The sequence below is a fragment of the Vigna radiata genome, chromosome 1 (genome assembly GCF_000741045.1).
Source record: "Vigna radiata var. radiata cultivar VC1973A chromosome 1, Vradiata_ver6, whole genome shotgun sequence".
NCBI classification, from domain to species: domain Eukaryota; kingdom Viridiplantae; phylum Streptophyta; class Magnoliopsida; order Fabales; family Fabaceae; genus Vigna; species Vigna radiata.
This window is the reverse complement of record NC_028351.1, coordinates 34,591,632-34,618,814: the sequence shown is the minus strand read 5'-3', so window position 1 is coordinate 34,618,814 and position 27,183 is coordinate 34,591,632. Positions and strand designations below refer to the sequence as shown.

Sequence of the window (27,183 nt, the reverse complement as noted above, 5' to 3'; positions counted from 1 at the left end):
GCGTGGAATTTATACCCATTATTAAAAAATATAATTTATTTTGTTGGAAGTCTCACGTCGACTAAAGATAAAGTCAATTTATAATATATAAGTGAGGTGCAAACCTTACCTTACAAGCCGGTCTTGTGGAGTTGAGTTAGACTAAAACACACTTTCTAATATGGTATGAGAGGCAGGTTAGAGCATATCCTAATGAGTTCTAAGTGAGCATTTTACTTCGGCATCAGCGTGAAGAGGATTAAGGTCAATTTATAATATATAAGTGAGGTGCAAACCCACTTTCTAATACATTTCATAATTTTTATTTGTATAATTCTTGTATATAGATGCTCCATTTTTAGAGCATTTGTTCTTACAAATCATAACAAAATTAAGAAAGTTATAGGCATGTAAACTTATAATTTAACTAGTAAAATATCTTCATGGGATCAACAATGCTTCTCAAGTTGATAAATGTATGTCATATTTTTAAATTTTCTAATAATCTTTAAAAATCTGGTTTGTCACAATTTTGATAGAAATATTTTTTGCTTTGTCTTGTTTTGTCATAGTTGCTGTAAAATAAAAAATTACACCTTTTGTTTTCAAAATTGTTCACAAAAATTGTTTTTTCATAAGAGTGTGTTTGTATTCATCTGTGTTTGTATTTGTCTATGTTTCTATGTGTATGTGTCTTTATCTATGTGTTTGTGTGTCTTTGTATGTCTCTATGTGTATATGTGTGTATGCCTGCGTGTGCATGTGTTTATGTGTATATGTGTAAGTTACTTATTTATGTATCAATTTTACTTTTTTGCATATATTCTTAAATTATGAAAATATTCTTTACTTTATGATAACTATTAATTGTACGATTATTTGGTATTGTACAAGTTTCTTAAAAAACTTATTTTACGGTTACTACTTAGAGAACTTTAATATTTGCATAACTTGGTACATATGTCAAAGAGTTAACAAAAAGTAATGCAATTAAGTGAGCAAATGATTATTATTTGTAAATGACTTTATAAAAATATTTTTTATTATCACTTTTTATATTGAAACTTAGATTGGTTAAAAAATTATAAACAATAGAAGATAAACTTCATATTTAAAAGAAAAAACTATTTTAAGTTATTGTATATATACGGAAGGATTCAATTGAATCTCAAGGAAGAACTTTAAAAATTGAGTTGTATTTTAATTAATATACATAATGGCTAATTGAAATTTTGTTTTTCAATTCTTTGTTTGTAATGACTTCCAAGTTTCACGTCAACACTAACTTTATGTTTCATTAACTTTATCATCCAAAATAAGTTATTTATGACACCTCGATAATTAATACGATTACCACATCTATCAATTACACTATAAAATGAAGGAAGATGAAAAAAAGAAGAGAAAAAAAGGAAAAAGGAGGACGAAAAAAAAATGGATATAATCAAGAAAAAAATAAGAAAATAAGTAAATCGTTAGATGTTGGCAATTTAACGAATCAAAATTTTGATTTAGTAGTACAACTATCACACTTGTTTTGAGATTTTACAAGACAATTTTATTATTGAAATGTAATTTTTATGAAAAGGAATTCAAGAAGGAGGAGCAGAGTCAAATTATATATATAAAAAAAAAAAACTAAAATAACTAGTCGCTTCAATTTTGTATTTATAAATTACCATTCACTTGAATCTCAATCTATATGGAACAAATAAAACTTTCAATAACATTAATTTGCTAATTTTCAAGAACATGAAGAGTTCATACACATTTAACAATGATTCAATCTACCGTTTAATTACGTAAATGGGTAAAAAAGAGTTTGATTTTACGTAAATAGACACATTTTTTTAAAATTATAAATGTAAGTAAGTTGTGAAAACCCAGGCAACTTCAAATGAAGAAGTCATGTTTTTTCTGCATGATTTCACCCTGACACAATGGTTAGAGGCAAAGTTGTACACCCAAAATCGATTTTAGGGTCTAATAACCGATTTCCAGGTTTTGTAATCAATTACAAAGAGTTGAAGTCCTGGAGAGGGGCATAACTTCATCTTGTATAGACAAAAACTCTCTGGTAATCGATTATAGCAGGGTTGTAACCGATTACCAACAATGTAAATGGACAAAAACTCTCTAGTAATCGATTAAAGCATGGTTGTAATTGATTACTAGAGGGTTTTAGTGTTAAAACAAAGTGTTTTTTTGGTTTTTCACCATCAATGTAAGTTATGTTTGTTGATTACATTGACATACTTTTTTAACATATGTGTATGTTGTTATTGTGTACTTATTTTAATTATTTTAAAGACATGGTTGTTGATTACATTTACATGTATTATTATCTTTACCATGAGTCGTTCTTTGAAGGTAAATAGAAATGAAAAGTATAAAACAAAGTCAAAAAGAAAATTTAAACTATTTTATTAAATTAGAAATGCAATACAAGAAGTTAAAAATAAAATTATAAGACAATACAATTAAATGGAAATCTATCTATGAAGATCTGCCCTATGGACCAAAATGACGTTGCAGATACTGCATGTCTTGCTCAAGATGTTCAACTCGAGCATCATTTGTATCAAAGTGATCACCCATGTTTAACTCTAATTATTAATTTAGCATTCATAATTTTGAAGTTGTTCCCAACAAATGTTTATAGATCATTGATCCCCCTCATCATGTCATCAAGTGAAGAAGTATCTTCTTGAAAGGGAAGTGGTTGGTGTTGAGGACGTCCAACACGATAGCGTTGAGCAGGAGTAGGAGCATGTTTGTGAACCCATTGATTGTCAAAGATTTACTTATATCCAAAGGACATTATCACTTATGCCGTTATTATGAACTTTTTGTTCTCTCGGATATCATCCAATGGAATTTGGAAACGTTGCATGATCCGGGTGACCAAAAATGCATAGGGTAAAGGAGCTCTTGGCTTCAAAGTCTTCTTCATCCTAAATCGGATGAGATGATCCTAGTTTATCTATTTTATGGTTTTAATTATTTTTGTAATTAAATTAAATTTGTTTTAAAATGATGGGAATTGAATAATTTCTAACCATAATTATTGTAATTATATAAATATAAATTCATAAATTTATTTCATTTCATTGTAATTAAATTTTTTGAAATTTTTTTATTATGCTATATTTTTTTACGAATTATAATTAATTAATAACATTTTTTTATTATAAATGATTTAAATTAATAAAAAAAATTAAAAAAGTGAAAATGTGGGGCGGACGACTTGTTTTATTGAAGTCATGCACCCACACAATTTTACTTTTTTAATTTTTTAATTAATTTAAATCATTTTTAATTACTAAATAATGTTTTTAAATATATTTAAAATAATGTAAATTATGAGTAATTAATAATTTAATATTTTAAATATTATTAAATAAAAAATTCATAGTCTTAATTATTTTTGTAAGTAAATTAATTTTGTTCACAATTTTTTTGAATTAAATAAATTTAGAAAATAATAGTTCTTTTTAATCCATTAATTTTTTTTCATTCAATAATTAATAATTATTATTATTATAATCATGTTATTCAAATTTAATAAATAGATTAAATTTTATTAAAATTAATTTAAGTAAGTTTATTATATTAAACAATATTTTGAAATTGTAGGATAAACGACTTATTTTAATTTTTTTAGTATAATTATATTTATATTAATTAAAAATAAAAAAAAAAAGTGAAATTGTAGGATAAACTACTTATGTACCTCACAATTTCACTTTTTAATTTTTTTAAGGCTTAATACCCCTGATGGTCCCTATTTTTGTCAAGTTTGTTCACTTTGGTCCCTATGTTTTTTTTTCTATTCAATGTTGTCCTAAAGAATGTAAATTTTGTTCAATTTGGTCCTTTTTGCTAATGCCGTTTAAATCGTTAACGACCAACTGTCCAGTTGTACAATCAATGACACATCACCCATGACACGTCATCATCATCTCCTACCTCCAAAAACCCTAATTTCCCCTTACACAAAAACCCTAGCCACCACCTAACCCTAACCACCGCCGCCACGGTCACGACCAGCCACCATCTTCTCACCTCCATCATTTTCTCTGTCCAACAATCACCCAAAAACACCACCCATGGCCACCTACCAGTACCTTCATTGGCGCCACCCGTGCATCTAACAACAATCACCACGAAACCTATTATCGCAAATCAAATGAACCCAAAACGAAAAACCCCAAGTTCAGAAACCCTAACATTCCCAATTTGAACCAAGCATTCCCCAAATCAATTTGCAAAACCCATACCTGTAGGGAAGAACAAAATCCCTAACCACTCGCAAAACAGAGAAGAACCAAGCATTCCCCAAATCAATTTTGAAATGAAAATCATACATTCCAATTTACAAAAACCAGATAACACAACAAAAACCCCCAAATCGAAACCCTCAATCGCTACGGTAGGTGAAGAAGATGATGGTGGTGAAGGCGCGCGATGAAGATGGTGGTGCGTGGAGGTGGTCGCAGCCGCGTCATGGTAATGGTCTTCTGGGTTTCGTTTGCAGGTATGTGGTGATTGCGGTGGTGGCCTGAGGGTTTAGGTGTGGCGGCGCTAGGGTTAGATTTTTAGAAAGAAAGTAGGGTTTCTATTTTTGGTTGGGCTGAAGGTTGAAGAAGATAGTGATGTGGCTCTATGTTTTGTAATGAATGAAGGTTGTTCAATTTAGTCCTCATTTCTGTTAATTATTTTCGAATGTGGTCCCTATGATGATGACTGATCTAGTCCACGTCACAACATAAATGACAGTTCACTCTCTAATTGCACATGTGAAGATTTGATCGTTAACGATTTAAACGGCGTTAGCAAAAAGGACCAAATTGAACAAAATTTACACTCTTTAGGATAACATTGAACAGAAAAAAAACATGAGAACCAAAGTGAACAAACTTAACGAAAATACGAACCATTAGAGGTATTAAGCCTTTTTTTAATAATTAATATAAATTATTTCTTAATTAATATAATTAAATAAATTCAGAAAATGTTAATTAGTTATATCTTTAAGGTTTAAACCATTTAGGCGTTCCTATTTTCGTTCGGTCCTCCCACTTTGGTCTCTTTCTTTTAAACTTTCCCAATTGAGTCCTCAGAACTGCTAATTGAAGCAATTCAGTCACTGGGTTAAAAATCGTTAACGGCCGTTTAAGTATTGATGACGTGGCATTATAAATAAATTTTATATTAAAATTTTTTGATGAAAACTTTATATAAAATACTTCATTTATGATTTCATGTAGGTGCACCAACCCACCCATAATTTATGTATGAGCAATTAATAGTATAATTTTGGAACTGATATACAGAAGAATTGAGTTGAGAATTAGAGACAGAGAAAAAGAGAAGATGTGGCCATTCAAAAGAAGAGGAGTTTCTGGGTTTTCATGGTCATCCACTGCAGAAGAAGTTACTCTCGGAATCGACGCCACTGCTCTTACTGCTATTGTTACTGGTCACATTCTTCTTTCCCTTCCTCAATGGATTATTCTTTCATATTATCTCATTTATTTTCTTTGTCATTTACATGCATAGACATTTTTAATTGAAGTTGTTGTTGGTGTTGAAAGAACAATAGGTGCATCAAGTGGTATAGGTGCTGAGACAGCTCGTGTTCTTGCATTGCGTGGTGTGCATGTCATAATGGGAGTGATTGATATGATGGATGCTTTTAATGTTAAGGATTCAATACTTAAGCAATTTCCCACTGCTAAAGTTGATGTCATGAAGTTGGATCTAAGTTCAATGGCTTCTGTTCATCATTTTGCTGATGAGTTTAATTCAACTTCTCTTCCATTGAATATTTTGATGTAAGCACCAACTCCATCATTCAACTTTTTCTTTCATTTACTATTTTTCTAACTTTTTTTTTTCTCTTAAATTCTAAGAAACAATGCAGGGATTTGTGCATCCCCTTTCATGCTATCCAAGGACAACATTGAACTTCAATTTGCTATAAATTATTTAGGTATTCATTACATTAATTTTATTATGATATTGGGTTGGGGAAAATTGTGAAAATAATCTCAATGTTTTGTATTTTGTGGAACATAATTTGACAGGTCATTTTCTTCTAACAAATCTGTTGTTGGAAAATATGAAGAAAACAGCAAGAGAAAGTAAGATACAAGGAAGAATTATTAATGTCTCCTCCATGGGTCATAGATTTACTTATCCTAACGGAATCCTTTTTGACAAACTTAACGATCCATCAAGGTATACCAAGTACTTCAAATCTATGCAAAGTATTGTGTCAATCATTATCATATAATAATAGTTTTGTACAAACATTGTTATAATCAATATAATATCTATCGTTTTTTTGGTAGATGAACTAATTAATGTTGATTTTATTAGGGTTGATCTCATGTCCACCATAAAATAAATCTCAGTATCAATTTTCATTATTAGTGGTAATTGTTTTACCAAATATACAACCTGTGTAATATATTTCATCTATTGATGACTTGAGTGAAAAGATATCATTTTCTATTTCATTTTTAGGATATAAAGATTTCAGCATACAAAAATATTAGAATTACAGTATGATTGCAAAATATGTGTGTTTTTCATAATTCATTTGCTTTCTTATATGTACAGTTACAACAATTCACGTGCCTATGGACAATCAAAGCTTGCAAACATTTTACATGCCAATGAACTTGCAAGACGTTTCAAGGTTATACCACATTAAATTTTTCATTATATCACAGTTAATATATATATATATATATATATATATATATATATATATATATATATATATATATATATATATATATATGTATGTATGTAAGATACCAAACCATTAAAAAAAAAGCAGAAGAAACAAAAAGGTTTAATTTTTATTTACACATACTAAAAATTCCAGAGTTGTTATGTTTTATTGGTTTTTAGAAGTAAATAAATACCAACTAATATGTTTCTGTAACCACTAATGTAGAATTTATGGCGATTTATTATTTATTTGTCAAAATAAATTTATTGGTGACATTTTTTACTAAAAGTAATAATTATTATAAATAATAAAAGGATACTCGTCATAATAATAGGTTAAGGATATCATTTTTATTATATCATAAAAAGAATAATCTTTTTGTGATTTCTGCAATTATGAATTATAACACCTGTCATAAAAAAATTCATTTTACCCCGTCATAAAAAAAAAAAAAAAAACATCCTACTTGCACTAATGAACTTCCATTGTTAGAATCTGAGTTTGTGAACCATAGGATTGTTCCTCCTAATTACCATATTCATTAATTTCTTAGAAACACTTCTTTAAAAGTTGTTAAATCTTTTTACGTTATGTTTTAGTATATTAAATAGTTTCACTTAAGGTAAAAACAATTTAGTATAGTAAATAGTTTTACACAAGATAAAAACAATTTAAATATATGACCTATTTTTTCATTCTTTTTTTTAAAGATTTTTTGATTATAAAGTTGTGATAAAAGTTTAGAGTAGTGAAAGTTTTACATTAATTAAAAATAAGGCGATTTGATAGTATATAAATTGATACACAAATTGATTTTGATTTTGTAAGGTTGAATAAAATTTAAAATCAATTTCTTAATATTTTTATTTAAGTTATGTTATCGAAATATTTATTGTTGGTAAGATATATATGATTATATGAAGCACTAAAACATGATTATTGATATAATGATATTATCTCAAATTAATGCTCCCATGCTGTATATTTGTATCGTTCATTAATGCTCCCATGCTGTTCTTCAACTGTTTAGTTTCACCATATCAGAGCCTTTAGTTTCTTTTAAGACAAAACCTGGTGAACCTTGCTGATACAGAGCTTCACAGTCTTTAGAAAAGTTTTAAAGGTGTACTTTTAACCAGCAATCTAATATCCTAAAAAGCTTAAGTTTCTGGTCTTGTTTTTTATTTGACAAAAGTATTTATTTTTATTTTAGCAAAAAAGATGCTTTCCAATAATGCATTATTTTCTATTTTGAAAAAATGTATTAGGACAATAAATTAAAGCGTACAAAAATTAGAGGTCGTTTTTCTTATTTATGATGTAATTTTTCAAAATTAAGAAACAACAAGATGCATTAAATAGTTGTTTTTGATATTTACATAATACTTTTGTTCAATATTAAAATTGACCAGGAAGATGGAGTAGATATTACTGCGAATTCTCTTCATCCAGGATTTATAACCAACACAAATATATATCTTCAGAATCGATTTCTCACAGGTAATTAATTACTATATTTATATAAATTTACAGTCTACATGAAAATAATGTAAATAATCGTGTTTAAATTCCTAAATAATTAAACTATCAGATGTACACAATCCTACTTTGAAGTATCTTCCAAAAGTTTCAATACATACAGTTTTGATATTAATCTTGTATTTTGTACATAAACAATGACATTGCTTAAAAATGACAACAATGTGTTCATGATGAATTCAAACATACATGTCTTTATAATTATATATTGCAACATCAACGTATAGGTAATATATATATATATATTTTCAAGTATACTTTTTCTATAAGATGATATTCACGTTGAGCTTTATAGCCATCTTTGTATGGTTTATGCAGGTCTAAGGAATATATTAAGTCCATTTTTACATTACATAGAGCGATTTGTGGTGAAAAATGTGGAGCAAGTAAGTTGAATCACCATGAAAATATAGTCTTAAAAGTTTCAGAGTTTTAAGTCTTAGTGTTAAATATATAGTTTTGTCTTAGTATTTTTTTGTCTTACATGATGATAGGGAGCATCAACAACATGCTATTTAGCATTGCACCCAGAAGTGAGTGGAATCAATGGCAAATATTTTACAGATAATAATGTTTCAGAAACATGTTTGCAGGGAAGGGACATGGATTTGGCTAAGAAGCTATGGGATTTTAGCATGAATTTGACCATGAAAAATTAACAGTGACAATGGTCAATTTGTAAGAAAATAGTGTATTGTTCAAGCTTAAAGTTTGATGGTTTGTGTAAGGGTGGATTTTACGTATATGTATTTAAATGTTATTATAAAGTCCTCGTTAACATATAAAATATAGTGTTAAAGATATATTTATGTAGTAAAAACCATTGGGAAAAGTTTGTGAGTATTCACGTTAGTTCTGTAATTATCATATAATAAAAATAATAATTTAAAAACGTATATTAAATATTTATTAAGCTATAAATGTATATTAAATGATATTAAAATTTTAAATTAGATTAGATTATTATCAAATTTTAAATCTAAAAATAAAATTTAAAATAATTATGAATTAGATTTCGAAATCCGTACTAAAGGAAATGCAAAATGTTTTTAAGAAAAAAGAGAAAAAATTAAAAATTATTTTTGAAGATTAAAAAATGAGATGTTGAAGTTGCAGGTGAAACACTAAAGAAAAAGGAGTAGTGTAGAATTTAAGTTTTGTATTCGGTCATGTAGTGTAGGTTTGATTAAGGTTTGTACTAAGATCTAAATAGCATAGGATTTTTCCTTTTCAAATAAGGTGAAAAGTGTGTATCATGTGTCATGTGTCATGTGTCATGCTTGCATTGGAGAGTATTTGCTTTTTAACAAGTAGTCACATGGCATCTTAATTATAGGAGTGGAGAGTTTTTCGTTTTGGTAGTGGTCACATGTCCCTCTACCATTGGAGAGGATTTGCTTCTAGTAGTAGCCACATGACACTCTAGGAATAGAGAGGATTGTATTTTGTGATTAGCCACATGTCCTCACATCATTGGAGATGTTAAAATGCCTCATTTTTTGCCGATGAGGGCAAAGATCAGAAATCGTGCTTTTAGGATTAGAAGGAGATACCCTTGGCCTATATAAATAGAGGTGTCTCCACCTTTGTATTTCATTTTGGAAACTAGTAATATGTTATGTTGCCAAATTGTAGCCTTATTCTTCCTTAATCATGACTAGAACAACTCTAGAGATCCTTCTAGTCACCTATCTTATGGAGTTGACCTTACCTCTCCTTGAATCTTCAAACTATACAAAATCACCATCCTATCACTAAAGGTAGTGGACATATTACCACCCCACCATCATTTGCACATTATATCATCATTTTCCCATCCATTTCTGCAACCTTATCCATCATAGGCCTTATCCATCATAGGGATCATCTCTTTGCTTACTCCTAAGTTTTGGACTAACGTAGCTGAAAGAGGTTGCCATCAAATATTAACAGTAATAATATTAATAGTGAAAATAAAAAAAAAACATTTTAATTTCATTGTTGTTTTGTATATTTTTATTCAATTTAATTTCTTTCTTTTTCACTTATTTCTTCGTCCTTTATGTCTTTTCTCTTCGTAACCAGTTATGGAAGAAGAAAAAGTTTAAATAACCATTCTAAAGTTCATTTATCTCATTTATATGTGTGAAGGGAGAGAGAAATGGGTGGAGGGGAGGGAGAGAAGCTGGAGACAAAACCCAATCATATGTTGTCTATTTTCATACTATACGGAATGATAAAAGCATTTATGTTTATAGATATTTAGGGATAAAATTTTTGGTAAATAATTGATATTTGTATATATTTATTATTTTCGGGTAAGGGATAATTTAATATCCATTTATAAATCAATTGGACGTAAGTATCATATTATCTTTCACGGATATGTATTACTCATAAAAAAAATTAAAATAAAAATTTAATTTATATTTTATTAAGTTAAATTTAATTAAAATTAAAATTATTTTATATTTTATTAGATTAAATTTAATTAAAATTAAATTTTAATTTAATTTATATGCATATTATATTATTTTTTTTAATTTTATGTAGATTTTATTTTAAAAGTTTATAAAATATATTTTTTTAAATAATCACAATACTTATAAATTTTCAAATATGTGTAAATATTTTTTAAATAGATATATAATAAATAGCGAGACATGTGAATTTTTTTCCAAGTGAAATAACAATTAAATACTATACCCCTTATCTTATCATCCCTTATCCTTTTCTCAAATGTCACCCTGTTGTGCTTATTTGCATTTATGTCTTCATGCATTAATAATATTTTTTTCTTCAAAAATTAAGTCTGAAAAACCATATTATTATATCATTTTAAATTTTTTATGCCATAACAAATAAAAATTAATAAAATAGATTTTTAAATATATTTTTGTGAAATTTTGATATGATCATTTTCTTTATCCAAGTATCTTTCCCTTTTCTATATATATTCATAGAGAATAATTAATTCATAGAAAATAATTGAGTTAAGAACTAAGAAAAGGAAAAAAAAAATATGCGAGCTTTAGAAGTGGACAGTTTCTTTCCGCACATTCATAAATGTACTCCATATAGAAAAAATATATCTTTTGCATTTTTTATTTTGTAAATTGAAAGTTAAAAATGACTTTTAAATTATATAATTTAGAAACTTTTTTTATTATACAATTCATAAATTATTTTTAGTTTTTTAATTATATAATTTAAAAATATTGTTTCCAAGAAAAAAATAAATTTTAAGTTATACAATTGGAATGTTATTTTTTATTTTCAGAACAAAATGAGAAATTTCTTTATACGATGGGAGAAGAAATTTAGGAAGCTGCTTCTCATAAGGGTTAATGCCTTCTTCTTGGCACATTCTTTCTGCACCTTCACATATTTCTTTGTAAAGAAGAAGATTAAAAATAAGGGTAAATATGTCACTTCAATAGTCTATGAAAGTGCAGGATGACATTATGGAGGTGCGGAAGAAGTTCGCCTTCTTTATTTGTTCATTTTCTTTTGAGCCTCTTTCACGGTTTTTGTTATGAGTAGTATATAAACGTGTTGCTCACTATACCTCCCCAAGTGGAACCTATACTTCCCATTAATTTAATTTATTTTAAAAATATTTTACACCTTCCCACTATTTTCTTTTATTCCAAAAATACCCTACACCTCTCCACTATTCTTAACAATCTTTCTCTTTCTCTCTAAATTAATGGAGCATTTACATGGCTTATTAATGGAGCATTTACATGACTTAAATTTGAAGTTAGATATATTTTCTTAAATATGTTTGATTCAATCTTATTTTTGTTGTTGAATATATTTTTTTCTTTATTACTTAATAAATCGTAAAATTTTGTTCTAAATTTATAGAAAAATGTTTATATACATGTATCTTTTTTTTTACATATAATATCTATAATTTTTAACATTATATTATGTTTTAACTCACCGACATGTTTGACTCAAATACTTGAATAAAATATTTAATTTATTAGATAAATAATATAAAAATATTATTAAATACTTAAAATATAAAAAAAAAGTTATTTGTACAAGATTTAGAATTTATTTAGTTCTTTCGTCATTATAAAGTTAGTATATAATAATAATAATAATAATATATCATTATTTACTATTAATATTATTATGTTTATTATTTTTGTATTTGCATCTAATTTTTAATTTTATAAAATGGTAATGGTAGAAGTACTAATATTAAAGTTTCCTCTAAATTTTATATTTTGTAATATGTTACAAATTCAAATCTGAACCACGTGAATACTCCATTAATGTAGAGAGAGAAAGAGAAAAAAAAAGAGAAAGACGGTTAAGGATAGTGGGGAGGTATAGGGTATTTTTGGAAAAAAAGAAAATAGTGGGGAGGTGTAGAATATTTTTGAAATAAATTAAATTAATGGGGAGGTACAAGTCCCACTTGAGGAGGTGTAGGGAGCAACACCCAACGTTCTCTTGCTTCAGCTTTTTCATGCACTGTAAAACTTTTACATGCAATGAGAAATTCATGAATTTTCTTCATTTGGACGGTTCATCTTCTTCTTCATTTAACCAAATGCATACCATAAATCGTAATAAGAAAAAAAATGTTGAATTTTCATCATCTTTCATTGCAAGGGGTTATAGGTAGAAGGGTGCATTGTGAGAAAATTTTAAGAAAAAGAAAACATAAAACTTTGTTTAAGAAATAATATTTTAAAATATTTTTTCCTAATAAAATTTTAAAAAAAATCATATTTAATCCTACCATACTAGAAATATTTTTCTTCATTATATATATTCTTCCAAAATTGGAGGTCGAATTATTTTAATGAAAGAAATGACAATGAGTGCATGCATGAGTTATATTTTGTGATAACTTAAAAATTTGAAAATTTAAAGTAGAGGAGTGTTTTATTCTAATGAGACCGACTAATTTTAATAATAAAGGTTTATAATATAAGCACAAATTAATATCACGTCTCATTATCTAAAACACAAACTATCTCTCTAAAAGCTTGTTCCTTGAGTTTTTCTACTTTCTCTCTAAGGTATCTGGCTTCTAATTAAGTCATCTCTTTGACGATCAAGAGCTGGCTAAACGACCACATTAATAAGACCTATGTTTTTACCCAATCAATTTCTTCTATAGCGCATGTAAGTTACGACTCTTTTTTCCTTTCCGCTCATAGGTTGAGGTTATACATAGTGATTTCCTAATCGCATGTGTGTTTTAGTCTCTATTCCTAGTTCCTTGTTGATAAAGGTTCTAAGGACTTTCTCTGATATCTTTTCTGTGTTCTATAGGCGTTTCTAGGATTTCTTGAGCTCTAAGCAAGCGTTTCTAGGATTAAAACTCGTGACTTTGCATAATTTTCAAAAACAGTGCTATGAGTATTTTTGCAAAGAAAGATTTTTAAAACTGCATTGAAGTGACATAGTCGACTGTATGCGCAGGCTACTCGACTTAGTTAGTTATGTTTTGAATTTTTGTTGATGCTTGTGAACTATAACGATTATATTTTGTTTCTTTGACCAATCATTAATTACTAGTCAACTGAATTAAATCTGTAATCAATTTGGTTGGTCTAACTGTTACTAAATGTTTTAACTCTCTTAATTGTCAAACTGAAGTCGACTGTATTAGTAGCATAGTCGACTACAGGAGTGTCTGTTTAACAGAAAGCTATAAATAAACGTGATTCTGTATTCCACAGAGACTTTGGTTATTCTAACATTTTCATTCTATTGTTTCAGATCTTGATCTCTGTGAAAATCTCCAAGAACTACTCAAGAAGACCATGAAGATCTCTCTTTGATAGTTGCTTGAAGAGCAAGGTTGTTGTGCTGAAAGAAAGACTCGATCATACTGCACATTGAGGCGTTGTAGAAACGTTATCATCTACTTCTCTCAATCTTATAAAGATTATGGTTGTCCTGTTGTGATTATAGGAAGAGGACTTACTGCATTCTGGGAACTTTGAAGATTGTTCAAAGTTGACAAACACTACAGGAGAGGGGATATCTCGTTGTTGTTCTTTGGGTCTTGTATGCCTATATTTTGGTTAGAGGATTAGAGAGGTGTTTTATATTTTGACGTGGAGGTCTCTATAGAAACCTTGTTGCAAAAACCTTGACCATTATAGTGCATTTGCTTCCGGGTACAGGAAAGACGCTGGATGTATGCAGTTTGGCTGAACTAGTATAAAAACTGTGTTTAAATTCTCTATCTCTAATCTCTTTAATTTCAAGTCAACTTTATTTTCAATATAGTCAACTATTTTCTGATGCACTGATTTATCTTTTTCATTGAGATTCAAGAAACTTTTGAAAGTTTTATACTTTGCGAAAATTATTTTGAAAAGACTCTGATTTTTTATTTTCACCAATTCACCCCCCTCTTGGTGTTGAAACTAAGCCATTCTTTTTCCAACATGTATGAAATTATTGTTGCTGGTATGTATGTTATTGTATCTTGTTGGCTATGTCTAAAATGATTGTTTTAGTGTTCATTGTGTTTGATTAAGAATAATGAATGGTAGAATGGTTTATTCTTTGTGTGAATTATGTGTGAACTTAGAGTAACCTTGTGAATGTAGTGGGTATGATTGTGTTGGTGTTAATTTTGGTTGAAATGTTAAAAGTAAAGGTGTGAATAAAGTTATAGATCAATTTAGTCTAAAATGGAGGTTTGAAAGGTAATTTTCTGAAATACTAGTCTAAAGTGAGAATATGTAATTTAGGGCAGTTAATTTGCTCATTTGTAACTTGTTTGGGATGAGAATTAGCTTATATGTGCGTTAGAATGGAGTGGTAGTCATTTTGGAGTGTTTGCAAAGTTGTTTAAGTGTATTTTGAGGGTTTGAACTAATGAGATTTTGAATTTTAGGTTATGTGTCAAAGTGGTCATTTTAGAGGGTGTTGGTAAGTCATTTATGACTTGTTAAAGTCCCTAAGTTGATCAAAAGTGAGCTAGAACTTGTATAATTCAATTTTGGTCTCTAAGGTGAGGTTTTAGTTGTTTTAAGTTAGAAATATTGTTGTAAATCAATTAAGAATTAGTTTAAGTTGGATGATACACATTGATTTAGGTCTATAGTAGTTTAGAATCCAATCTAGGAGTGTTAGAAGTTGGTAAAAGTGATTAGGATAGGTCTTAGGGGGGTTAAGGTTGCATATTATGAAACTTTGGTGTTGCAGAATTATGCAGGCTCGTTAAACGATTGTATCCGCTGAGCGAGTAAAACTATATCTTGTTAAGCAAGTGTAATCGCTAAGCGAGCAAAACTCGTTGTTCTTGTATTCACAGAGCAAGCCATCGTGGTTGAGCAAGTGGGTTGGCAGGCAATTTTAGCTAAGCAAGCAGATCTGGTGGTTGAGCAAAAATATCAGAATTTCAATTTAAGTTTATATATTTTCTTGGTTATTGTGAAGTATGAATTGACCTATAATATAAATTGGAAATAAGATTATGTATATTATTATTTATAGGATTATGTATATGATTATGTGGAAAATATGAATTGAAATACATGATGGTTGATTCTTAAGGTTGTGCATGTATTTGAAGTATGGTTGAAGGACGTAATTCCATGACTCCTGGAGATGTTACATGGTGGTACCATGTATTGTTGTTGTATGAATGTTTGGAGCTTTGAATTGGCGGTTTATTCTGACACTCTAATGGTCATTCATTCCCAAGTAGAGAGGGGTGAGTCATGTGGTGAGAGTAGTGGAAGATACTTGTCTATAGACTTTGATCATGGTCATAGGAAATTGAAATAGACTAACCTTGTATGGTAGCTTGGATTGAGCCAACAGTATTACCACTACAGTGCAGACTACTAATAGTTCAACATTCATATTGAATCCAGATACTCTCGTCTAGTTCTCGACATGTTTAGGATGACTGGATTGTTATATCTCATCTATGTTTGATTTTTGAATTGTTAAAGTAATATATGAATTGTCTTGTATACCTAGCTTACCCTTTTTGTTTGTGTCTTGTTGTATGTTTCTGTACTTTTTTCTTAGCTATAATCATTTGGTGGGTGTGAACAGAGAGGAGATAATGTTTCTTTAGAGTAGATGTTGGATGGAGGGGCTGTAGATGTTTAGTATTTTTAGTTGGTTTCCATGTATATAGTTTTGATTTAGTTAGTTTGTATATAAAGTTTTTTTATGATTATTTTGATGATTGTAATAATTTTATATTTCCTTTTGTCGACTGATCTATCCTATTAAAAATTGTGATGATTATTTTATAGTATTAATACTATATTTTCAGATGTTACACATTTAATTGAAATAAAATATATATGTTAATTATTTGTATTTTGTATTGTCCATATCAATTGATAGAATTATGAATATAGATATTATACGATGAAACACATACAATTATATATGCTAACATTATTAATATATACCAAATTAACCCATACCCCTTAATTAGTTAAATATTGATAGAATAATAATTAGTATTGTCAAAATAGGTTAGAACCCGCATGTCAACCTGATTCACTATGGATTCAGCCCACTTAGAACTCGGTTCACCTAGGTTGAACCCGTGGTGTTTCGGGTTGGCTCACCAACCCACCTACTTTAATTTAATTATTTCTTTTTTTCTTAATATTATTAATTAACACTTTTTTTTATTCTATTGTAGATGGGATTAAAGAAAGATGAGAAAAATAGTAGGAATTTATCTATTCAAGACTCTAATCTTATAAATGGATAAATGACACAAGAATAATCCATATTAGAAACTTATTTGTTCGCTTTTTGTACTTGTTTTTAGATTATATTAGGATTGTATGATATTTTTTTTAATTGTCTTTGATGTTTAATATAATCTTAGAGTGAAATTTATTTATATTTGAATTACAAAAAATTATAATTTTTGTTTTGAATTTGAAAAAATAATTTGTAATTAAATAAGTCAGTGAATCAATCTGCTTTATCCACCAACCCGTGGTGGATCGACACTAGTGTAAAAACAGCGTATAACGTCACGCGTTCAACATCTAACCAGTCATACCCACATTAAAAACGACCGGTTACATTTTTGTAAATAAATGCAATTATTATACGTCGTTCACAATTGTAATTCGACATAAAAGGATATAAAATGTTGAATGGCCCAACGTTAGACGTCAAAACGTTAACGAGTTCAATAAAAATTTGAGCGGGAGATTGAAAATTCATTTACTTTATCTTAGCGTGTCAGACCCTCTTCTCTGCTCAAACTTTTCTCGAACGAAGTTTGACAACCATCACATGTAATCTTTCTTTCATTTGAAATGCATGTTAATTAACTACTTTAGGTATGATTTTCATTTGTTTTGACCAATTATTTTCGTGTTCTTGTCCTTCATAGGCGCTTTCTGCTTTCTTTCTCACTGGTGGCAACACTTTATTTCGATGAATCCACCTTTTAAAGGTTAGCTTTAGTTTTCGTTTTGAAGAACTTATTTGTTGAACTTTGTTTGTTGTTTGTTTTTTGAACTTGTTTGTTGTTGTTGTTTGGTTGAACTTGTTTGTTGTTAATGTTAGATTGAACTTGTTTGCTGTTTGATTGAACTTGTTTGATGTTTGTCAATATTGTTTGTTGATACTATATTACTAATTCATAGTTCATGCTTTATAAAATACCAAAAACTAAAATTTGTTGTTTTTATATTTTTCAAGTCTCATAGTATTATGAAAAAGGATCACAATTAATTAAAAAAAATGATTAACGTCGTATATTGGAAAAATTCAACATTAATTTAATGTCGAATTTTTTAAATTTGACGTCAATTTAACGTCTCTCAATACGTGAAAGGTCCAAAATATTTGACATTGTACGTTGGTTTTTTACTAGTGCGGATCAATCACTGATGAGTCTAATTAAATTGGACTGAATTACTCGTTTTGACGTTATAATAATAATGGTGATAAAAAAATATATTACATTACAAGTATACTATTTATTATATTAAAGTGTAACAATTCTCTTTCTAGAAACAAACAAAACAGGGATGGAAATAAGTGTCAGCTTTTATGAAGATGAACCTACTTGGATAGTTGAGAAGTTCCCAAAACAGGAAGGTAGCTGAGACGATAAATCAACATTATAGCTGCTTATCGTTTTGTTCCATAAAGAGAAAATATATAAATATACAAGGTTATCTTTTGTTTCTAAATTAAACTAAATTATATATCTATTTAATCTTTATATTTAATTAAACTATGTAAAATATTATTATGTAAAGTATTTGTATAAAATAAATGACATGTAGAATAATCATCATTTAATGATTTACATTATTTTTATAAAACAAAAAAAATTAAAAAAACAATATATCAATTAATTTATAAACGAATCATTTTAGAAATAATTTACAATAAAGAAAATGACTTATTCAAGAAACAATTATATATAAATTAAAAGATAATAAAAAATAGTTGAAAAATACTACACATTAAATTGATAGGTTGAGAAAATAAATTAAAATTATAAAATAACAATAAAATATTTTATAAATAATAATTAACATATAACAAATTGCCTAATTTATATATAATAGTAATAATAATAATATTAAATTTATTGTTTACTTTAGCTAATGCAAAAGTCATACTTTTTTATATTTTAACTATTAGACAAGATAAGGCACTTTTTTTCATATATATGTTGTAATTGACATCTGAAACTGAAAGGATTAGGCATTATTAAAGCATAGATTTAGAATTTAAAATAAAATACTGACAATTATATAAAACCTATTTCTTCATATGTAACAAAAGTATTTCTCTATTAATATCCTTAAATAGCACGATTAAGACACTTAGCTGTATTTGTAAAATATTATCAAAAAATGTACTGTCACATTTTAACGAGTTTACTCATCAAAACAATTGCTACACACACCAAAAATATATATATATATATATATTATAACATAAGAAAGTAGACATTAATTAAATGTACTCTCAACAACCAAATAGCAGAAAAGGCAAAGAAAGTTTGCCATCACATTAATTTTTTTGTGTTAATGCACATAATTCATTAATTTGTATCAGTGGCAGCAAGCTCTTAAATTTTTTTCCTCCTAGCCTCAACTATTCTTTTTGTCCTTTCTAAAAAGGAAAATTTTACATGAACATCTATTTTTTTTTTTAAACTCTATAATACACTTAATAGAAAATTAATATTTTTAATATCAGCTTTCTAAAAAAGGCTTTTAATTTTAATAACTTTAACTTATATTTTTTTGTCATTTTTAAAATATTCCAATGTATTAAATCTAACTTATCAATGGCAAATTATAATGAACATTAACTGAAATATAATGATCCAATAATATTTCAATTTTAATCAAATGGACAATTTTTTAACAAACTAAAAATAAAACTATCTATATTTTTAGTTCAGTAACAATAAAAGATTGAAGTTGCACTGTTTGAATAAAATAGTGACTAAGAAAGATTATTTATGCATGAAACCAAACCAATCTACTTTGTTATTATCAGCTTCGGAAAGATCATCTTCTTTATGGTTCTGTACTTCAGATTGATAAAGTCATTATTTAAAACGAGATCATTATATTCAACTATTATATTACAGGTAAAAGAAAGAAGAGTATTCTATACGACTTTTTCACAATTAAATTCATGAGACAAAAAAAATATTAAAAAAAAACATTACTAATGATAAGTCCATTGAAAGATATTAAAAAAAAAACATTACTAACGACTAGTCCGTCAGAATCATCAAAAAGATTGTTAGCAATTACGGAAGGACATAAGTCTTCGATAAGTCCTTCAGTAAGAATCAGACAGAATTGAGTTATATTTTTATTTGTTATCCAACTACACATACTTGCATAACATGCTCGTAGCACAAACAGACTTGTATAACATTTTCAAACCACAAACAGACCTCCATAGTATGCATCCCAAAATCATCCAATCATTGATGAAGTAAACAACAATATAATAACATCATTTGCATGGTTCAAATTTAAGAATTTATATTGAAACATGAAACATAGAACATAAAACAATATGTTCATCTAGACCAACAATGTATATGTTTGAAAAACATGAGCAAATGTAATGTAGAAAAATCATAATGTTCTAACAACTATGTCCAATAACAAAATAAAACTTATAATCTACATAGTCACCATCAGAATGATCTTCATCATCCTGCTGTTCTGTAGATGGTTGGACTGGGCTGGACTGGTGTGGGCTAGACTGATGTGGGCTGTTAAGGGACGGCGAGTGACGGGGAGGGTCGTGGATGGGTTGGAGGGACGGTGGAATGAATGTGAGAAGCTTCAGACAGTGCTCTCATGACTAGGGACTTGAAGTATGTAAACCCGTTTCTTAATTTAGTGTATTCTTCTATCAAATCCCGATTTTCCTGGTCACGTTGTTGTAGTAGCTGTGTCAGGCGCTTGACGGCCTCGTCAACAGTGGTGGTGGTTGAAGAAGAAGGTTGGTGCTTCAGAGTACCTCCTCTTGCTGCTGTGTAGTTTGTAACAAGTTGTCCTTACACTCGCCCCTTTTTATTCCCACCAACAACATCGACCCAATACTATGTCCTACGAAATTTGTTGTCTTCATTACTCACATCATCCTTTATTCTGTAATTTCCTAAACCGAAAATAAATTGCATTTTTATAATAAAGTCGTTAAACTTCACCTTTTGGAACCAAAATCCCATTATAAAAGGATAATTTCTTTACAACCACCATTAACCAAACGCATCATACATACATACAGGTAAGAAAATAAAATGTTAGCTTCCCTTACTTGGATTTAGTATATAAACCTTCAAAGTCTCTCCCTACTTTACATTTTTTTCTCACCAAGTGTAACACTTACTTACTTGTTTAGTATGTATATTTATAAATTTCACTTTCACCTTATCTTATATACAAATAAGAGTGTAGAAATAAGTAGGCCATATGTCTCAACCAAGAGGGGGATGAATTAGTTTCCCTTTAAAAAAAAATTGTTCTTTTAAAATCTTTTCAGAATCATTTTAGATTTTTTGGAATGCAATCAATAAAGAATGAAAGACAAGTAAGAGTGTAGGGAGAGAAAGATTCATCCTACAGTTTATACTGGTTCGGCTACTGCCTACATCTAGTCCTCTTTCAATAAACCTTAGATTGAAAGGATTCCACTATATTGATTGAGTTCTTTACAAGCAAGACATACAGAGACAACCCTCTCAATGTAATCTCCTCTCTAACTCCAAATTCAATATAGAAACCCAGAAACAACAACCTCTTTCTGTCAATCCTTAGAGATACCTCACTCTAAGTCACTAAAACTTCTCTAAGTCCTCTTCCTGACCGCAACAACAGGGAACACAATCACAGTTGATTGCAAGCAAATCTGATCTCTAGAAAGTACACCTTAATGTGCAAGTATGTATGACAACACTTCAATTCTTCAAGAACCTTTGAGAATTTCTTCCAAATGTAGTATTCTTTATTCTTGGAGAAACATGACGCTACTCTAATTAATATCTCAACAAACAAATAAGATATTAAATATAAGAATCATAAAGTTGTTGAATACAAGAGAAATGCATCTATTTATAGATTTTCTCATGTTTGACGAAATTTAATTGATTACTCAAATAATGTAATCGGTTAAGCAATTCCTTCTGCATTAACAGACTTACATTTCACAACATTTAACAGATTAACAAGAGCATGTAATTGATTAACTAAAACATATATGACATAATATTCAAAAATATGACCGTTGTGACAGTTATGTCTATTCAAGAAAAAGGTTTTTATTCAAAACTCAATTTAACCGATTAAGAAATTAATGTAATCGGTTAAGTTCCAAACTTAAGCCTTTTTGAAAACTTCTTCATTCAAAACACATCAATGTACTCAGTAAACATGTGCATACATAACTACGAGTTTTAATCGATTATATCCATAATCTAATCGATTAAAACTTGTTGTTTTGTCACCGTTAAGCATGCACTAATATATGATGAATCTAATCGATTATGTAAATTTTTTAATCGATTAATTTATACAGGTATTGCAATGTGCAAATTGTTTTAATCAAAGATTCATTCTCAATCAATGAATACATAACACAGATAGTTCAAGCACAATTACAAATATAATCAAGCAACATTTTATCCATATTGATGTGCAAGAAACTATAAAACATTTCTATTATCATCATCAAAAACTCATATATGAAATATGGATTTAGCTACATGGCTGCCTCTATCAACAAAGAGATTTCATGTGATGTTTCTATCAACCACAAAATATCATATATATCTTTTTCTACCTTTTTGTTTCTATCTCGTAGAAATTTTTTAAATATAAATAATAGTAAACCATTATATCTTATAACAATGTTTTAAATAAATCCTTTTAAAATAATTAATTATCACCTAATTTATTTATTTTTCTTAATTATTATAATTTTACAGGATCTTACATCGGACAGTACTATAAATTTGATATAAATGGACCCATTTAAGTAGACACTACTAGGTTCGACGTTAAAAAGTCTACAATAATAAAACAAAGTTACAATGAAATGAACATTTTTTAACTTGTGTTAATTCAATGTGTTCCATATCAAATGAAGTATTTCGATAAAGTTAAAGAAAAATTGGTGAATAAAGAAGTCAAACTTAGGATAGAAGTTGAGTCATACAGTAAAAAGATTGATTTATACAAGAATATGGTATCATAGAATTTGAAGACCTTTGAACCTCTTAAACTCAATTTTCGCCTTATCTATCTTATATTTGACTTCTTTTCTATTTGATATGTAACAATCAAACTGGAACTAGAAATACTTATTTCATTGTAATTTATAGTATTGGTGGTATAAATGAAACAATTAATGTGAGAACTGGAGTTTGATTTTGATTTTAAATGTCATGAAAGTAGAAAAGAAATGATTTTTTTTTCACTACAACATATTTCTACAATGACACACAATGAGAGATTCATTCAAAGTTATGACAGATTTTTCAAATAAATAGTCACACTGACAAATAAACATGTAAAGAATAGCAAACAATCCTCAATGCCAAAGTAAAGCTAACAATGACACCAAACATAAATCTCTAAACCGCTATCATTTTGTCATTAAACAAACAAGGAGGAAAACTCTAAATCTGATATATGTAAAAAGAAAATTATGTCAGATTTGTTATTACACGACGTAAGAGACCAAGAAAATGGCAATAAAATATTGAGAGTTGTGGGGTCGTGATTTCTTTGAGCAACTAGACAAAATGGGAGTTTGAGGGAACATATAACCAAATTGCCATCTATTCATTTCTGCAATCAATACATAAGGTATATAGAAGTAGAGATGTGGCCATTCAATAGAAAAGGAAATTCTGGGTTTTCATCATCTTCCACAGCAGAAGAAGTTACTCTTGGAATTCATGGTGATGGTCTCACTGCAATTGTCACAGGTCGCTATTTTTCTCTTTCTCAATCATTTTCTTTTTCTATTCAGTTCATGATGTAAAGTAAAAAACCAGGTAAAGAAAATATTATTATCTTATAAAATATAAATAAAGATATTTCATTGTAATAAACATATATTTTAATTTTTTTTATCAGATTGTCTCTCCAATCCAAACATTCAAATTTATGTTTATGGTATGATTTCACTGTCCTTTATTTTATGGTAAAAAAAGTCATCACAAATTTACAAAATATTAATGTTACATGCATATAGACATTTTTAATTGAAGTTGTTGTTGGTGTTGAAAGAAGAACAGGTGCATCAAGCGGTATAGGTGCTGAGACAGCTCGTGTTCTTGCATTGCGTGGTGTGCATGTCATAATGGCAGTGATTGATATGATGGATGCTTTTAATGTTAAGGATTCAATACTTAAGCAATTTCCCACTGCTAAAGTTGATGTCATGAAGTTGGATCTAAGTTCAATGGCTTCTGTTCATCATTTTGCTGATGANTTTAATTCAACTTCTCTTCCATTGAATATTTTGATGTAAGCACCAACTCCATCATTCAACTTTTTCTTTCATTTACTATTTTTCTAACTTTTTTTTTTCTCTTAAATTCTAAGAAACAATGCAGGGATTTGTGCATCCCCTTTCATGCTATCCAAGGACAACATTGAACTTCAATTTGCTATAAATTATTTAGGTATTCATTACATTANNTTTNTTATGATATTGGGTTGGGGAAAATTGTGAAAATAATCTCAATGTTTTGTATTTTGTGGAACATAATTTGACAGGTCATTTTCTTCTAACAAATCTGTTGTTGGAAAATATGAAGAAAACAGCAAGAGAAAGTAAGATACAAGGAAGAATTATTAATGTCTCCTCCATGGGTCATAGATTTACTTATCCTAACGGAATCCTTTTTGACAAACTTAACGATCCATCAAGGTATACCAAGTACTTCAAATCTGCAAGTAAATTTATGCTATATATATATTCATCCAAAAAAAAAATCCTATTCATTGATGAAACAGGTTATTAAGAAGATCAAGTTCAATATCTACCAATAACAGGTTATTGAGAATATTTGTACCATTTTTTTCATAAAAATAAATAAAAATATATATAAAGAAAAAAAATGAAATTTACTTTGTAAACTAAAAATAAAATTTTGAGAAAGTTATATGAAAAACTTTGTAAATTCAATTATGCATAAATTAATTTTAATTTATGAGAAGTGAATTCTGATTTGTTATTGTTATTTTTCGTTTGTAAAAATTCTTATACAAAATTTTTATTATACATTCATGAACTTTCACTATAAGAAGACCTAAAAAGAAATAGTATCAACTATTCTTAACGTCAATTAAAATATCATCATTGTTAACATCAATATAATATTTATCGATTTTTTGGTAGATGCAACTAATTAATGTTGATTTTATTAGGGTTGATCTCATGTCCACCACTAAAATAAAAATCAGTATCAATTATCATTATTAGTGGTAATTGTTTTACCAAATATTAATACAAGCTGATGAATATATATTTCAACAAAAAGAAGAGAAGAAGTGCATAATTAATTTTCTTTCTTTGGGTATAGCTACAGCAATTCACGTGCCTATGGACAATCAAAGCTTGCAAACATTTTACATGCCAATGAACTTGCAAGACGTTTCAAGGTTATACCACATTAAATTTTAACAATGCTGTCGTCTTTAGTTTTTTTTTTTTTTTTTTTTTTTTTTATTTTTATTTTTATTTTTATTTTTTTATCTACAATAGAAATCACAATTAATATTAGAGTTGTCAAAATTGGTCACAACCCGCGGGTCGATCCGGCCCACCACGGGTTTGGCCGGGTTGAGTTTGGAAAAATTGTATTTTTTTATGCGGGTCAGATTTCAACCCGGCTCATGCGGGTTGAACTCGTGGTGGGCCGGGTTGGCTCACCAACCCACCTACTTAATTTTATTTTATTAAAATTTAATTTTAATTTTATAAAAAAATATTTATTATTATTTTTTGCTTGAAAAAATTATTTAGGTTCTTTATTTTCAAAATTAATTAAACATCTATGTTGGAAGTGAAATTTGGGAGTGAAATTTGTTTAGGTTTGAATTATAGAAAGTTTGTAATTTTTTTATCTAAGAAAATATTGTAATTAAGTGGGCTAATGAGCTGACCCGTTTACTCACCAACCCGTGGTGGGTCGGGCCGGGTTCGAATTTTTCTGACTCGCTAATAATTGAACCAAGTTGGCTCACTAAGTGACCAATCCGTGGTGGGTCGGACCAGATCGAGCCTGGTTACCCGTTTTGACAGTTTTAATATAATAAATGCAAGGACATCAAAGCAGTAAAGAAAATCAAAAGAAAAGAAAGGCTTAATTTCTACTAGAAATCCCTAAGAAAGATTGTTATATTTTATAATAATGACTAATGTAAAAAAGTAAAATTTATGACAATTTATTTTGATAAGTAAAATTTATTTATTATACTAAATTGATCGATGGTGTTTTTATAATAAAAATAACCGATATTATGATAGATAAAAAGTGACTTGTTATAATAAGTTAAGCAGTTTTTTTTTTTAAGTCATAGAAAGAACAAACATTTTATGGCTACAACAATTATAACGTCAAAAAACCTGTTATAAAAAAATTATTTTACTTGTAGTAAAAAGTCTTATTTACACTAATGAATCTTCATACATAGAATTTGAGTTTATGAACTATATGATTGTTCCTCTTAATTGTAGTTACCATATTCATTAATTTCTTTAAAAGCTATTAGATTTTTTTACATTATATTTTAGTATACTAAATAATTTTACATAAGATAAAAATAATTTAAATATACTACTTATTCTTTCATTCTTTCTTTTAAAGCATTTTTCAATAACAAATTATAATAAAAATTTGAAAAATTGAAAATCTTACATTAATTAGAGATAAAACAATCTTATAATATATAAGTATGTAGAAATTTACTTTATAAATCAGTATTTAAGATTAAATTAGATTTAAATTGCAGTTCTTTTAACTATATAACTTACTATTGACATTTGTAGTATATGTGTAAAGTTCTTTAATGCTCCAAGCTGTTCTTCCACTGTTTAGTTTCACCTTTTCAGAGCCTTTTATTTCTCTTTTAAGACAAAACCTGGTGAACATTGCTGATACAGAGCTTCCCAGTCTTTACAAAAGTTTTAAAGCTGTGCTTTTAACCAGCCATATAATATCCTAAATAGCTTAAGCTTTTGGTCTTGTTTTTTATTTTACAAAAATATTTATTTTTATTATTTTAGAAAAGATGTGCCACCCAATAAAGCATTATTTTCTACTTTGAAAAATTGTAGGAAATAGTTACGACAATAAATTAAGCATACAAAAATTAAAGGTTGGTTTTCTTGTTTATGATGTAATTTTTCAAAATTAAGAAACAACAAGATGCATTAAATAGTTGTTT

General features: G+C 28.2%; 1 protein-coding gene across 5 annotated transcripts in view; it reads left to right on the top strand.

Moving 5' to 3' along the window:
- The first annotated feature begins 5,318 nt into the window (after positions 1–5,318).
- LOC106769595 (short-chain dehydrogenase TIC 32, chloroplastic) overlaps positions 5,319–27,183 on the top strand; it is a 23,067-nt gene continuing 1,202 nt past the window's right edge. The window contains exons 1-8 of one of the 5 annotated variants that reach the window (XM_022782419.1): positions 5,320–5,461; positions 5,585–5,816; positions 5,895–5,974; positions 6,069–6,222; positions 6,607–6,685; positions 8,137–8,224; positions 8,582–8,649; positions 8,857–9,100. In XM_022782419.1, coding sequence (XP_022638140.1) covers positions 5,356–5,461; positions 5,585–5,816; positions 5,895–5,974; positions 6,069–6,222; positions 6,607–6,685; positions 8,137–8,224; positions 8,582–8,649; positions 8,857–8,922 — 873 coding nt within the window. In that variant the 5' untranslated portion in view covers positions 5,320–5,355 and the 3' untranslated portion in view covers positions 8,923–9,100. Of the gene's footprint in view, positions 5,462–5,584; positions 5,817–5,894; positions 5,975–6,068; positions 6,223–6,606; positions 6,686–8,136; positions 8,225–8,558; positions 8,655–8,757; positions 9,101–27,183 lie in introns of those variants that run through there. The other 4 variants (XM_014655279.2, XM_022782440.1, XM_014655277.2 and 1 more) reach the window with 4 other exon arrangements.